The sequence below is a fragment of the Phalacrocorax carbo genome, chromosome 27 (genome assembly GCF_963921805.1).
Source record: "Phalacrocorax carbo chromosome 27, bPhaCar2.1, whole genome shotgun sequence".
Taxonomy (NCBI): domain Eukaryota; kingdom Metazoa; phylum Chordata; class Aves; order Suliformes; family Phalacrocoracidae; genus Phalacrocorax; species Phalacrocorax carbo.
In genome coordinates, this window is record NC_087539.1 from 2,553,489 (window position 1) to 2,566,451 (window position 12,963).

The 12,963-nt window shown below is 75.2% G+C and overlaps 2 protein-coding genes across 4 annotated transcripts in view; one reads left to right on the forward strand and one right to left on the reverse strand.

The window, feature by feature from the left end:
• Positions 1-12,932, reverse strand: part of TNS2 (tensin 2) — a 19,246-nt gene extending 6,314 nt beyond the window's left edge. For all 3 annotated transcript variants that reach the window (XM_064474356.1, XM_064474355.1, XM_064474354.1), the window contains exons 1-14: positions 12,865-12,932; positions 12,737-12,786; positions 11,490-11,661; positions 9,757-9,807; positions 9,542-9,664; positions 8,762-8,826; positions 8,422-8,505; positions 6,962-7,074; positions 6,543-6,603; positions 6,376-6,451; positions 3,718-3,847; positions 3,021-3,086; positions 2,810-2,926; positions 378-1,994 (exon numbers count right to left, since the gene is read on the reverse strand). In XM_064474356.1, coding sequence (XP_064330426.1) covers positions 378-1,994; positions 2,810-2,926; positions 3,021-3,086; positions 3,718-3,847; positions 6,376-6,451; positions 6,543-6,603; positions 6,962-7,074; positions 8,422-8,505; positions 8,762-8,826; positions 9,542-9,664; positions 9,757-9,807; positions 11,490-11,639 — 2,653 coding nt within the window. In that variant the 5' untranslated portion in view covers positions 11,640-11,661; positions 12,737-12,786; positions 12,865-12,932. The remainder of the gene's footprint in view (positions 1-377; positions 1,995-2,809; positions 2,927-3,020; positions 3,087-3,717; positions 3,848-6,375; positions 6,452-6,542; positions 6,604-6,961; positions 7,075-8,421; positions 8,506-8,761; positions 8,827-9,541; positions 9,665-9,756; positions 9,808-11,489; positions 11,662-12,736; positions 12,787-12,864) is intronic.
• Positions 7,316-8,404, forward strand: LOC135317761 (uncharacterized; the record flags this gene model as incomplete). The annotated part of the gene is made up of 2 exons (XM_064474167.1): positions 7,316-7,940; positions 8,367-8,404. Coding segments are annotated over 2 exons (663 nt in total), but the record flags the coding sequence as incomplete, so codon positions are not given.
• Positions 12,933-12,963: the final 31 nt, after the last annotated feature.

Sequence of the window (12,963 nt, forward strand, 5' to 3'; positions counted from 1 at the left end):
AAAACACCCCCCCGCCCCCCCCCCACTGGCACCCCCATAACCCCCCCCAGCCCTCAGTGCCCACTAGCCCCCGAACAAGCCCCACTAGCCCTAGTAAGCCCCCCCGCCAGTAGCCCCTTTGCACCCCAGCAAGCCCCCCCCATTAGCTCCTTTACCCCCAACAAGCCCCCCCCAGGCCCTCCGTGGCCACTAGCCCCCTCCAAGCCCCCCAAAACACCCCCCCGCCCCCCCCCCCACTGGCACCCCCATAACCCCCCCAAGCCCTCAGTGCCCACTAGCCCCCCAACAAGCCCCAGTAAGCCCCCCCCCAGTAGCCTCTTTACACCCCTAGCCCCCCAGCCCCCCCCCCAGCCCCCCATTGCCCCCCAGCCCCTCACCGGCGGGCTCCTGGGGGTCCGGCTGCCCGGGGATGCCGTAGCCCTCGCGGGCCTCCAGCCCGGGGGGGTCGTAGCCCACCTTGCCGTAGGGGTCCCGGGGGGCCGGGGGGGGCCGGGGGGGGCCCCGTCCTAACCCCAACCCGGGGCGGCCGCAGCGGGGGCAAGCGGGGGGCTCGGGGGCTTCGCCGGGGGCCGGAGGGCGAGGGGAGCCCCCCCAGTTGTCACCCCCCCGCTCTAAGCGCCCCCCATAAAGCGGGGGGGTGGGCAGCGAGGGGGGGCCCTCGCCCCCCCAGCCCTGGCAGTCGTGGCAGGGGCAGAGGGGGGCCAGCTCCTCCAACAGCAGGTAGCCCCCCGCTTGGCGCCCGTAGCCGTAACGGGGGAACCCCTCGGAGAGCGAGCGGTGCAGCCCCCGCTTCTCGCCCCCCCCGGGCCCCCCCCGCCGCTCCGGGCTCCCCTCGGCCCCGTAACGGGGTCCCTCGGGGCCGGGGGGCCGGGGGCGGCAGGAGCAAGGCGGGGCCGGGAGGCTGTAGGGTGCCGGGGTGCCGTAGGGTGCCGGGGGGCTGTAGGGTGTCGTTGGGGGGCTGTAGGGTGTCGGGGTCCCATAGGGTGCTGGGGTCCCGTGGGATGGTGGGGTCCCGCGGGATGTCGGGGACCCGTGGGATGGTGGGGTCCCGTAGGGTGCTGGGGTCCCGTGGGATGTCGGGGACCCATGGGATGTTGGGGTCCCATAGGGTGCTGGGGTCCCGTGGGATGTTGGGGACCCATGGGATGTTGGGGTCCCGTAGGGTGCTGGAGTCCCGTGGGATGTTGGGGACCCATGGGATGTTGGGGTCCCGTAGGGTGCTGGAGTCCCGTGGGATGTTGGGGACCCATGGGATGTTGGGGTCCCGTAGGGTGCTGGGGTCCCGTGGGATGTCGGGGACCCATGGGATGTTGGGGTCCCGTGGGATGTCGGGGTCCCATAGGGTGCCGGGGTCCCGTGGGATGTTGGGGTCCCATGGGATGTTGGGGTCCCGTGGCACGGTGGGGTCCCCTGGGATGTCAGGGTCCCATAGGGTGCTGGGGACTCATGGGATGTTGGGGTCCCCTGGGATGTTGGGGTCCCATGGGATGTCAGGGTGCTGTAGGGTGCTGGGGACCCATGGGATGTCGGGGTCCCATAGGATATTGGGGTCCCCTGGGATGTTGTGGTCCCGTAGGGTGCTGGGGTCCCGTGGGATGCTGGGGGCCCATGGCACATTGGGGTCCCGTGGGATGTCAGGGTGCTGTGGGGTGTCGGGGTGCCCTGGGATGTCGGGGTGCCGTAGGGCACGGCCTCGGGGTGCTCGTCCTCCAGGATGGGGGTCTCCCGCTCCCCGGGGGGCGCCCCCCGCACCCCGAAGCCCCCCAGCAGCCGCTCCAGCTCCTGGCGCTCAGCGGCGGTGGGGGGCGGCGGGCGGCCGGGGGGGGGCTCGGCGCGGGGGGCGCCGCCGTCGGGGGCGTCGGGGGACACCGGGGAATCGGGGGCCCCCCCGGGGGTCCAGGGGCCCCCCCCGGGGGTCCAGGGGCTGGGCGCCCGCTTCTTCTGCACCTGGGCGTAGGGGCTGCCGTCCAGCGGCCCCCGCGTGTGCGAGAGCTCTGCGGGGGGGGGGGCACGGTGGGGGCCAGACCCCCGCACCCCCCCGCAACGCACACGCCCCCCCCCCCCGGCACCCCCCCACCCCGCCCCATGCACCCCCCCCCCGCCCCATGCACCCCCTCCCCCCCAAGGCACCCCCCAGGCATATCCCCCCCCCCCAACGACCCTGGACACCCCCATACCCCCAGCATCCCCCCCCCCAGCACCCCTCTGGACCCCCTCCCCAAGAGCCCCAGAAAAGGGGGTGCCCCCCCCATATCTGGGCAAGAAGGGCGAGAAAAGAGGGGGGACACCCCCTGTGTGTCTGAGGGGGGGCTCTGGGGTTGGGGGGGGGGCCTGGTGCCCATGGGGGGAGCCCAAGGGTGGGGGGACCCTGGGGATGGGGGGGGACCCCACAGAAGGGGGGACTCTGGTACCCATGGTGGGGACCCCAAGGATCGGGGGGGGCCCTTGTGACATTGGGGGGTCCCTGGGGATGGGGGGGAGCCCGAGGATGGGGGGACCCCAAGAATGGTGGGGGCCCTCGTGATGATGGGGGGGACCCTGGGGATGGGGGGGGTCCCAAGGATAGGGAAACCCTCGTGACAACGGGGGGCCCCCCAAGGACGGGGTGGGCCCCCCAAGGACGGGGTGGGCCCCCCCCCCGCCTGCAACAGGGACCCTCGCGCCTATGTGGGGACCCCAGGGACGTGGGGGCTCCTTCCCTCTGGGGGTGGGGGGACACAGACGCCAGGACTGGGGGGGGCCCCTCGTGCCCCCGGGGGGGTGGGGGGGGCCCCCCCCATGTCTCGGGGACCCCCGGCCCCCCCCGTACCCTCCAGGCTGTCCTCGTGGTGCAGGTTGAAGCCCTCGTAGGAGTCCCAGCGCACGGCGGGGTCCCCCACGCTATAGTCCACCGAGACGGCGGGGTGGCTGCGGAGGGGGTCCCAGCCTGGGGGGGCACGGGGGGGGGCCGGCGGTGGGTGCCTGGCAGGGGGGGCGCCCGGCCGGGGGTCCCCAGGGGTGCCCCCCCCCCCAAATCCCACCTTTGATCTTCTCGGGGCCGGAGGAGAACACGAACTCCACGGTGGCGTCGTAGGGGAAGCGCTCGTCTGGGGGGGGGCAACGGGGGGGGGTTGGGGGGGGGCACAGGCCAGCGCCCCCCCCCCCCACCCCCCGTTCCCTGCGCGCCCCGGCCCCCCTGCACCCCAAATCCCCTCCCTGCATCCCCCACGTGCCCCCTCTCCTTGCACCCCCTGTGTCACGCATGGCCCTGCAGCACCCTGAGCCCCCGTGCCCCCCCCAGCCCCCCAAACCCCCTCGGCCCCCCATGACCCCACGGCCCCCAACCCCACCCAGCCCCCCAAACCCCCCCATGACCCCACGGCCCCCCCACGTGCCCCCTCTCCTTGCACCCCGTGTCACGCACGGCCCTGCAGCACCCTGACCCCCGTGCCCCCACCCAGGCCCCCCAACCCCCTTGACCTCCCATGACCCCACATCCCCCCAACCCCACCCAGCCCCCCCAAACCCCCCCATGACCCCACGGCCCCCCCCGAGCCCCCAAATCCCCCCCTTGGACCCCCCAACGTGCCCCCTCTCCTTGCACCCCCCGTGTCACGCATGGCCCTGCAGCACCCTGACCCCCGTGCCCCCACCCAGGCCCCCCAACCCCCTTGACCTCCCATGACCCCAGACCCCCACACCCCCCCCGGCCCCCCCCCAGCCCCCCCGGCCCCCCACCTTGCCAGGCCTCGTCCAGCTGCTCCTTGGCGAAGGCGAGCTGGGGGCCGTGCACGGCGCACGTGTGGAATTGCACGCGGAACACGGCCTCGCGCCCCGGCCCGCGCCGCTGCCGGTGGTAGCACTTCACCTTGGGGGGGGGCAGCGCCTCAGCGCACGCGCGTGTGCAAGGCCCCGCGCGTGCAAGGCCGCCCCCGGCCCCCCCCGCACGCCTGCACGGGCGGCACCTGCACGCCCCCCCCCGCCCAGCGCCCCTTGCACGCGCACCCCCCCCCTTGCACACGTACCCGCTGCACACGCGCCCCTTGCGCACACCCACTGCCTGTGCACCATTGCACGGGCACCCCTCATATTCACCCCTTGCACACGCCCCCCTTGCACGCCCCCCATTGCACACACCCCCTTGCACACACACCTCCTTGCACACGCCCCCCCTTGCACACCCCCCCATTGCACATGCACCCCCTTGCACACACACCCCTGCACACGCACCCCCTTGCACACCCCTTCCTTGCACACCCCCCCATTGCACACACACCTCCTTGCACACACCCCCTTGCACACGCCCCCTTTGCACACACCCCCTTGCACACGCACCCCCTTGCACATGCCCCCCTTGTACACGCCCCCCCTTGCACACGCCCCCCCTGCACACGCCCCCTTGCACACGCACCCCCTTGCACACACCCCCCTTGTACACGCCCCCCTTGTACACGCCCCCCCTTGCACACGCCCCCCCTGCACGCCCCCCCTTGCACACGCACCCCCTTGCACACGCCCCCCCTTGCACACGCCCCCCCTTGCACACGCCCCCCCTGCACACGCCCCCCCTGCACACGCGCCCTTGCACACGCCCCCCCTTGCACATGCCCCCCCTTGCACACGCCCCCCCTTGTACACGCCCCCCTTACACACGCCCCCTTGCACACGCACCCCCTTGCACACGCCCCCCCTTGTACACGCCCCCCCTTGCACACGCCCCCCTTGCACACCCCCCCTTGCACACGCCCCCCCTGCACACGCCCCCTTGCACACGCCCCCCCTTGCACACACACCCCCTTGCACACGCCCCCCCTGGCACACGCACCCCCTTGCACACGCACCCCCTTGCACACCCCCCCTTGCACACGCACCCCCTTGCACACGCACCCCCTTGCACGCACCCCCTTGCACACGCACCCCCTTGCACACGCCCCCCCTTGCACACGCCCCCCCTTGCACACGCCCCCCTTGCACACACCCCCTTGCACACACCCCCTTGCACACCCCCCTTGCACACCCCCCCTTGCACACGCCCCCTTGCACACACACCCCCTTGCACACGCCCCCCCTTGCACACACACCCCCTTGCACACGCCCCCCTTGCACACGCACCCCCTTGCACACCCCCCCTTGCACACGCACCCCCTTGCACACGCACCCCCTTGCACGCACCCCCTTGCACACGCCCCCCCTTGCACACGCCCCCCCTTGCACACGCCCCCCTTGCACACACCCCCTTGCACACACCCCCTTGCACACCCCCCTTGCACACCCCCCCTTGCACACGCCCCCTTGCACACACACCCCCTTGCACACGCCCCCCCTTGTACACGCCCCCCCTTGCACACGCCCCCCCTGCGCGCACCCCCTTGCACACGCCCCCCCCTTGTACACGCCCCCCCTTGTACACGCCCCCCCTTGCACACGCCCCCCCTTGCACACGCCCCCGCTTGCACACGCCCCCCCTTGCACACCCCCCCTTGCACACGCCCCCCCTGCACACGCCCCCTTGCACACGCCCCCCCTTGCACACGCCCCCCTTGCACACGCCCCCCCTTGTACACGCCCCCCCTTGCACACGGCCCCCTGCACACGCCCCCCCTGCACACGCGCCCTTGCACACGCACCCCCTTGCACACGCCCCCCCTTGCACACGCCCCCCCTTGTACACGCCCCCCTTGCACACGCCCCCTTGCACACGCATCCCCTTGCACACGCCCCCCCTTGTACACGCCCCCCCTTGCACACGCCCCCCTTGCACACGCCCCCCTTGCACACGCCCCCCCTTGCACACGCCCCCTTGCACACGCCCCCCCTTGCACACGCCCCCCTTGCACACGCCCCCCCTTGTACACGCCCCCCTTGCACACGCCCCCCCTTGCACACGCCCCCCTTGCACACCCCCCCTTGCACACGCCCCCCTGCACACGCCCCCTTGCACACGCCCCCCCTTGCACACACCCCCTTGCACACGCCCCCCCTTGCACACACACCCCCTTGCACACGCCCCCCTTGCACACGCACCCCCTTGCACACCCCCCCTTGCACACCCCCCCTTGCACACGCACCCCCTTGCACACGCCCCCCCTTGCACGCCCCCCCTTGCACACGCCCCCCCTTGCACACGCCCCCCCTTGCACACGCCCCCCCTTGCACACGCCCCCCCTTGCACACCCCCCTTGCACACGCCCCCCTTGCACACACCCCCTTGCACACCCCCCTTGCACACCCCCCCTTGCACACGCCCCCTTGCACACACACCCCCTTGCACACCCCCCTTGCACACCCCCCCCCTTGCACACGCCCCCCCTTGCACACGCCCCCCCTTGCACACCCCCCTTGCACACCCCCCGTGCACGCCCCCCTTGCACGCCCCCCTTGCACGCCCGCACTCACCATCACGTCCCCCTTGAGCAGCAGGGCGGGCTCCAGGGTGACGCAGAGGCTCTGGGGGCCGGGCCCCGAGGTGCTGCTGTGGGTGCGGGGCGGGGGGTGAGGGCTGGGGGACCCCCGGGACCCCCGAGAGCCGCGGGGGGGCCGATGGGGGGGGGGCGCGCACTCACTAGACCCCAGAGGTGTAGACGAGCTGCATGGACTGGTAGATCTTCAGGAAGGGCTGGAAGCCTGCGGGGGGGGGGGGGGGCGTCATCCTGGGGGGGCTGCGAGGGGGGTCCCTGCCCACCCCGGGGGGCCCCGCCTGCCCCGGGGGGGTTCCCTGCCCCGGGGGTCCCTGCCCGGGGGGGGTCCCTGCCCGGGGGTCCCTGCCCCGGGGGTCCCTGCCCGGGGGGGGTCCCTGCCCGGGGGTCCCTGCCCGGGGGTCCCTGCCCCGGGGGTCCCTGCCCGGGGGGGGGTCACTGCCCGGGGGTCCCTGCCCGGGGGTCCCTGCCCGGGGGTCCCTGCCCCGGGGGTCCCTGCGCGGGGGTCCCTGCCCCGGGGGTCCCTGCCCGGGGGTCCCTGCGCGGGGGTCCCTGCGCCCACTGACCGGCGCCGGGCTCGAAGGCGGGCAGGGCGGGCAGCAGGACGTGGTGCAGGAAGAGGGGGCTGCTGTTCATCCGGATGGCGCCCGACAGCAGCCCGCTGAAGCACTCGATGTACCTGCGGGGGGGTCAGCACCCCAGGAACCCCCGCCCCCGGCACCCCCACCCCCGGCCCCCTGCACCCCCAGCACCCCAGGAACCCCCCGCCCCCGGCACCCCCACCCCCGGCCCCCTGCACCCCCAGCACCCCAGGAACCCCCCGCCCCCGGCCCCCTGCACCCCCGGCACCCTGCACCCCCAGCACCCCAGGAACCCCCCGCCCCCGGCACCCCCACCCACGGCCCCCTGCACCCCCAGCACCCCAGGAACCCCCGCCCCCGGCACCCCCACCCCCGGCCCCCTGCACCCCCAGCACCCCAGGAACCCCCCGCCCCCGGCCCCCTGCACCCCCGGCACCCTGCACCCCAGCACCCCAGGAACCCCCCGCCCCCGGCACCCCCACCCACGGCCCCCTGCACCCCCAGCACCCCAGGAACCCCCCGCCCCCGGCCCCCTGCACCCCCGGCACCCTGCACCCCCAGCACCCAGGAACCCCCCCGCCCCCGGCACCCCACCCCCGGCGCCCTGCACCCCCAGCACCCCAGGAACCCCCCGCCCCCGGCACCCCCACCCCTGGCCCCCTGCACCCCGGCCCCCCGGCACCCCCCACCCCCGGCCCCAGGAACCCCCGGCACCCCCACCCCCGGCCCCCTGCACCCCCAGCACCCCAGGAGCCCCCCACCCCCGGCCCCCTGCACCCCCGGCACCCAGGAACCCCCCACCCCCGGCCCCCTGCACCCCCAGCACCCCAGGAGCCCCCCACCCCCGGCCCCCAGGAACCCCCGGCCCCCCATCCCCGGCCCCCTGCACCCCCGGCCCCCGGCACCCCCGGCCCCAGGAACCCCAGGAACCCCCCACCCCCGGCCCCCAGAACCCCCAGCACCGGTACCCAGCACCCCAACACCCCCAGCGCCCCCAGTTCCCCAGCGCCCCACACCCCCAGCACCCCGACCCAGGCAGGGGTTGGGACCTGCCCCTCATTGCTCCACCAGCCCCCCACATCAGCCCCTCTCCAGTCAAGCACCCCCAGACCCCCCCCCGGCTCCCTCAGACACCCTCGGACCCCCATGGCCCCCCTCAGACCCCCATGCTGCCCCATTGCCCGCCCCCGGCCCCCATGGCACCCCCAGACTCCCATGGCCCCACCATAGCTGCCCATGGCCTCCCTCAGACCCCCACGCTCCCCCATTGCCCCCCCCCGGCCCCCATGGCACCCCCAGACTCCCATGGCCCCACCATAGCTGCCCATGGCCTCCCTCAGATCCCCACGCTCCCCCATTGCCCCCCCCCCGGCCCCCATGGCACCCCCAGACCCCATGCTCCCCCACTGCCCCCCCAGGCCCCCATAGCCCCCCGTGCCCCCCACCTCCTCTGGGAGGGCTGCAGCGCGGCCGCCACCTTCTCCTCGCAGAACTTCCTCATGGTGAGGGTCCCCAGGGCCTGGTCGGCGCTGGGGGGGGCGGGGGGGCGCATCAGGGCCCCCACGGGGAGGGGGACCCCACGACCCCCGCGACCCCCACGACCCCCTGCCCACCCCCCCCCAAACGCCCCTTTTGACTCCCTACACCCACCCCACACTCCCTGCCCCCCCATAACCCCCCTCTGCCCTCTGTAACCCCCCCACCTCCCCAGCCCCCCGCCCCCCCAGGCCCCCCAGCCCCCCCAGGCCGCCCCCACCCCCCCCAGCCCCCCCAGCCCCCCCATACCTGGCCGACACCTTGCTGTAGTGCATGTAGGCTGCCACGATGACGCCCGCCTTGCCCTTACTGCCCTGGGGTGCCGGGGGGGTGTCAGGGTCCCCCAGCCTCAGCCTCCCCCCGCCCCCCCGGACAACTTCTGAGCTCCCAGTGCCCCCAGAACCTCCAGTGCCCCCCCAGCACCCCCATGTCCCCCAGCACCCCTCTACCCCCTGCCCCAGCACCCACAGTCCCCCCCAGCACCCCCATGTCCCCCAGCACCCCTCTACCCCTGCCCAGCACCCACAGTCCCCCCCAGCACCCCCATGTCCCCAGCACCCCTCTACCCCCTGCCCCAGCACCCACAGTCCCCCCAGCACCCCCATGTCTCCCAGTCCCCCAATACTGCCGCTAAGCACCTCCATCCCCCCCCAGTTCCCCTTATTCCCCCATGCACCACCGCAGCCCCCTGCCAGCCCCCTATAGCCCCCCAGTTCCCCCTATGCCTCCCATGGCCCCCCAGCCCCCTTGTTCCACCTATGTCCCCACATGGCCTCCCTGCCCCCCATGGCTGCCCCCCAGTCCCCCATGCCGCCCCAGCTCCCCCTATGGCCCCCCCAGTCCCCCATGCTGCCCCAGCTCCCCCATGGGCCCCCATAGCCCCCCCCATGGCCTCCCCTGCCCCCCATGGCCCCCCCGACCCCTCCATAGCCCCTCCCCCATGGCCTCCCCTGCCCCCCATGGCTCCACCATAGCCCCCCCATGGCCCCCTGGGCCCCCCATGGCCCCCCAGCCCCCTGTGCCCCCCACCTTGCAGTGCAGCACGACGACGTTCTGGGGGTGCGCCCGCAGCCACCCCTCCATGGCCTTGCAGATGGAGCAGAGCTTGTCCAGGGGGGGGGCGTGCAGGTCCGGCCACCCGAAATCCTGCACCTGGGGGGTGGGGGGGCACCCTCAGCGCCAGCGCCCCCCCTCTCGGACCCCCCCGGCACCCCCCACCCCCGCCCCAGGAACCCCCCCCCCACCTTGGGGTTGAGGCGGGCGATGTCCCGGCGCTTCTCCGACAGGTTGAAGATCTGGGGGGGGCAACAGGGGTCGGGGGGGGTCAGGGGGGCCCCCGGCTGGGTGCCCCCAGGGGAAACTGAGGCACGGCCCCAGCCCTGCCCCGCACCCAGAGCACCCAGGGGGGTGCTGGCCCCTGCCCCACAGCTGGGACCCCACCCCAAGGCCTGTCCCTGCCCTCGGGGACCCCCCTGGCCTGCCCTTGGGGACCCCCCCGTGCCCCACAGCTCGTGCCCCATGCCCTGCCCCTGTGGACCCCCACGTCCTGCCCCTGTGGACCCCCATGTCCCGCCCCCGGGGACCCCCCATGTCCTGCCCCATGACCTGTGCCCCGTCCCTGGGGACCCCCACGTCGTGTCCCCCCACGTCCTGTCCCCACCGTGTCCCCATGGACCCTGGAGCCCTGGCCCTGTGTCCCCACCCATCCCCCTGTCCCCCCGTCCCCCAGTCCCCCCCATCCCCTTGTCCCCATCCCACCCCCTGTCCCCATGTCCCCCGTGTCCCCCCATCCCCAACCCTCCCCACGCACCCCCTGTCCCCATGTCCCCATCCCTCCCCCCATCCCCACACCCCCCGTGTCCCCCGTGTCCCTCCATCCCCACGTCCCTGTCCCTCCCCACATGCCCCCCACCCAAACGTCGCCATCCCTCCCCACAACCCCTGTGTCCCCCCCATCCCCCATCCCCATCCCTCCCACATCCCCCCATCCCCATGTCCCCCCCATCCCCATGTCCCCGTCCCTCCCCACATCCATCCCTCCCCCCATCCCCATGCCCACCGTGTCCCCTCCCATCCCCACGTCCCCGTCCCTCCCCACATCCCCCATGTCCCCATCCCTCCCCACATCCTCACGTCCCCATCCCTCCCCACATCCCCGTGTCCCCCCCATCCCCACGTCCCCGTCCCTCCCCACATCCCCACGTCCCCCATGTCCCCCCCATCCCCACGTCCCCGTCCCTCCCTCCATCCCCACGTCCCCCATGTCCCCCCCATCCCCACGTCCCGTCCTCCCTCCATCCCCACGTCCCCCATGTCCCCCCCATCCCCACGTCCCCATCCCTCCCTCCATCCCCACGTCCCCCATGTCCCCCCCATCCCCACGTCCCCATCCCTCCCTCCATCCCCACATCCCCCATGTCCCCCCCATCCCCACGTCCCCATCCCTCCCTCCATCCCCACATCCCCCGTGTCCCCCCCATCCCCACGTCCCCATCCCTCCCTCCATCCCCACGTCCCCCGTGTCCCCCCCATCCCCACGTCCCCATCCCTCCCTCCATCCCCACATCCCCCATCCCCACGTCCCCATCCCTCCCTCCATCCCCACATCCCCCGTGTCCCCCCCATCCCCACGTCCCCATCCCTCCCTCCATCCCCACGTCCCCCGTGTCCCCCCCATCCCCACGTCCCCATCCCTCCCTCCATCCCCACATCCCCCATGTCCCCCCTATCCCCATGTCCCCATCCCTCCCTCCATCCCCACATCCCCCCCGCGCCCCCCCGCGCCCCCCCGCCCCCCGCCCCCCCGCGCCCCCCCGCACCGCGTAGCGCTGCCGGTGCCGGTGCCGCAGCAGCACCCCGCGCCCCCCCGCCCCCCCGCGCCCCCCCGCACCGCGTAGCGCTGCCGGTGCCGGTGCCGCAGCAGCACCCCGCGCCCCCCGCGCCCCCCCGCCCCCCGCCCCCCCGCGCCCCCCCGCACCGCGTAGCGCTGCCGGTGCCGGTGCCGCAGCAGCAGGGCCACCTGCCGCAGGTGCCCGCGGAGCCGCGCCTCCTCCAGCGCGCCGGGGAAGCGCAGGCAGAGGATGCGCTCGGTCACGTACGTCAGGTCGAAGTCGAAGCGCTGCTCCATCACCTGCTCCAGGCTGAGGCTCCTGCGGGGGGGCGTCACGGGGGGGCCCCGCCCCGCACCCGCCCCACCGCGCCCCGCCGCGCCCGCCCCGCCGCGCCCGCCCCGCCGCGCCCGCCCCGCACCCGCCCCGCACCCGCCCCGCCGCGCCCCGCCGCGCCCGCCCCGCCGCGCCCACCCCGCACCCACCCCACCGCACCCACCCCGCGCCCGCCCCACGCCCGCCCCGCGCCCGCCCCACCGCGCCCCGCCGCGCCCGCCCCGCCGCGCCCACCCCGCGCCCGCCCCGCACCCGCCCCGCGCCCGCCCCACGCCCGCCCCGCGCCCGCCCCACGCCCGCCCCGCGCCCGCCCCGCGCCCGCCCCACCGCGCCCACCTCGCGCCCGCCGCACCCGTCCCGCGCCCGCCCCACCGCACCCACAGCACCCACTCCATAGCACCCACCCCACGCCCATGGCACCCGCAGCACCCACGGCTCCCACCCCACGGCACCCACAGCGCCCATGGTGCCCACAGCACCCACCCCACAGCACCCACCCCACGCCCATGGCACCCGCAGCGCCCACGGCTCCCGCCCCACCGCACCCACAGCGGCCATGGTGCCCACAGCGCCCACAGCGCCCACCCCACAGCACCCACCCCACGCCCATGGCACCCACGGTAGCCGCCCCACAGCACCCACAGCATCCATGGCACCTGCCCCACGGCACCCACCCCACGGCACCTACAGCGCCCACCCCATGGCACCCACGGCACCCACAGCACCTGCCCCACAGCACCCACGCCCATGGCACCCACGGCTCCCACCCCACAGCACCCACAGCATCCATGGCACCTGCCCCACGGCACCTACAGCGCCCACCCCATGGCACCCACGGCACCCACAGCACCTGCCCCACAGCACCCACAGCACTCACAGTACCAGCCCCACGGCCACGGCACCCAAAGCACCCACCCCAGGGCGATGGCACCCACTGGAGCATCCCTTGCCCTCCGCACAGACCCCCCCCCCCTTCAAACCCACACTCCCCCCCAGCCCCCCACAACCCCCGGTTTCAGCCCCCCCCCCCCAGCCCCCCACAACCCCCGGTCCCCCCTACCTGGGCAGGGTGTTGCACTGGCGGGTGCTGTTGAGGGACTTGGTGGAGCCCTGGGGGGGCACAGGGGGGTCACGGGGGGCCCTGTCCCGGGGGGGCTGGGGGGACACGGGGGGGGTGGGGGGGCTCACCAGGTGCTCGCTGCGGCGCGCGGGGGCCGTGTTCCTCCTCTGGGGGGGCAGAGTGGGCTGTGGGGGGAGCGCGGGGGGGCCCCAGTCCCCGCCGTGGGG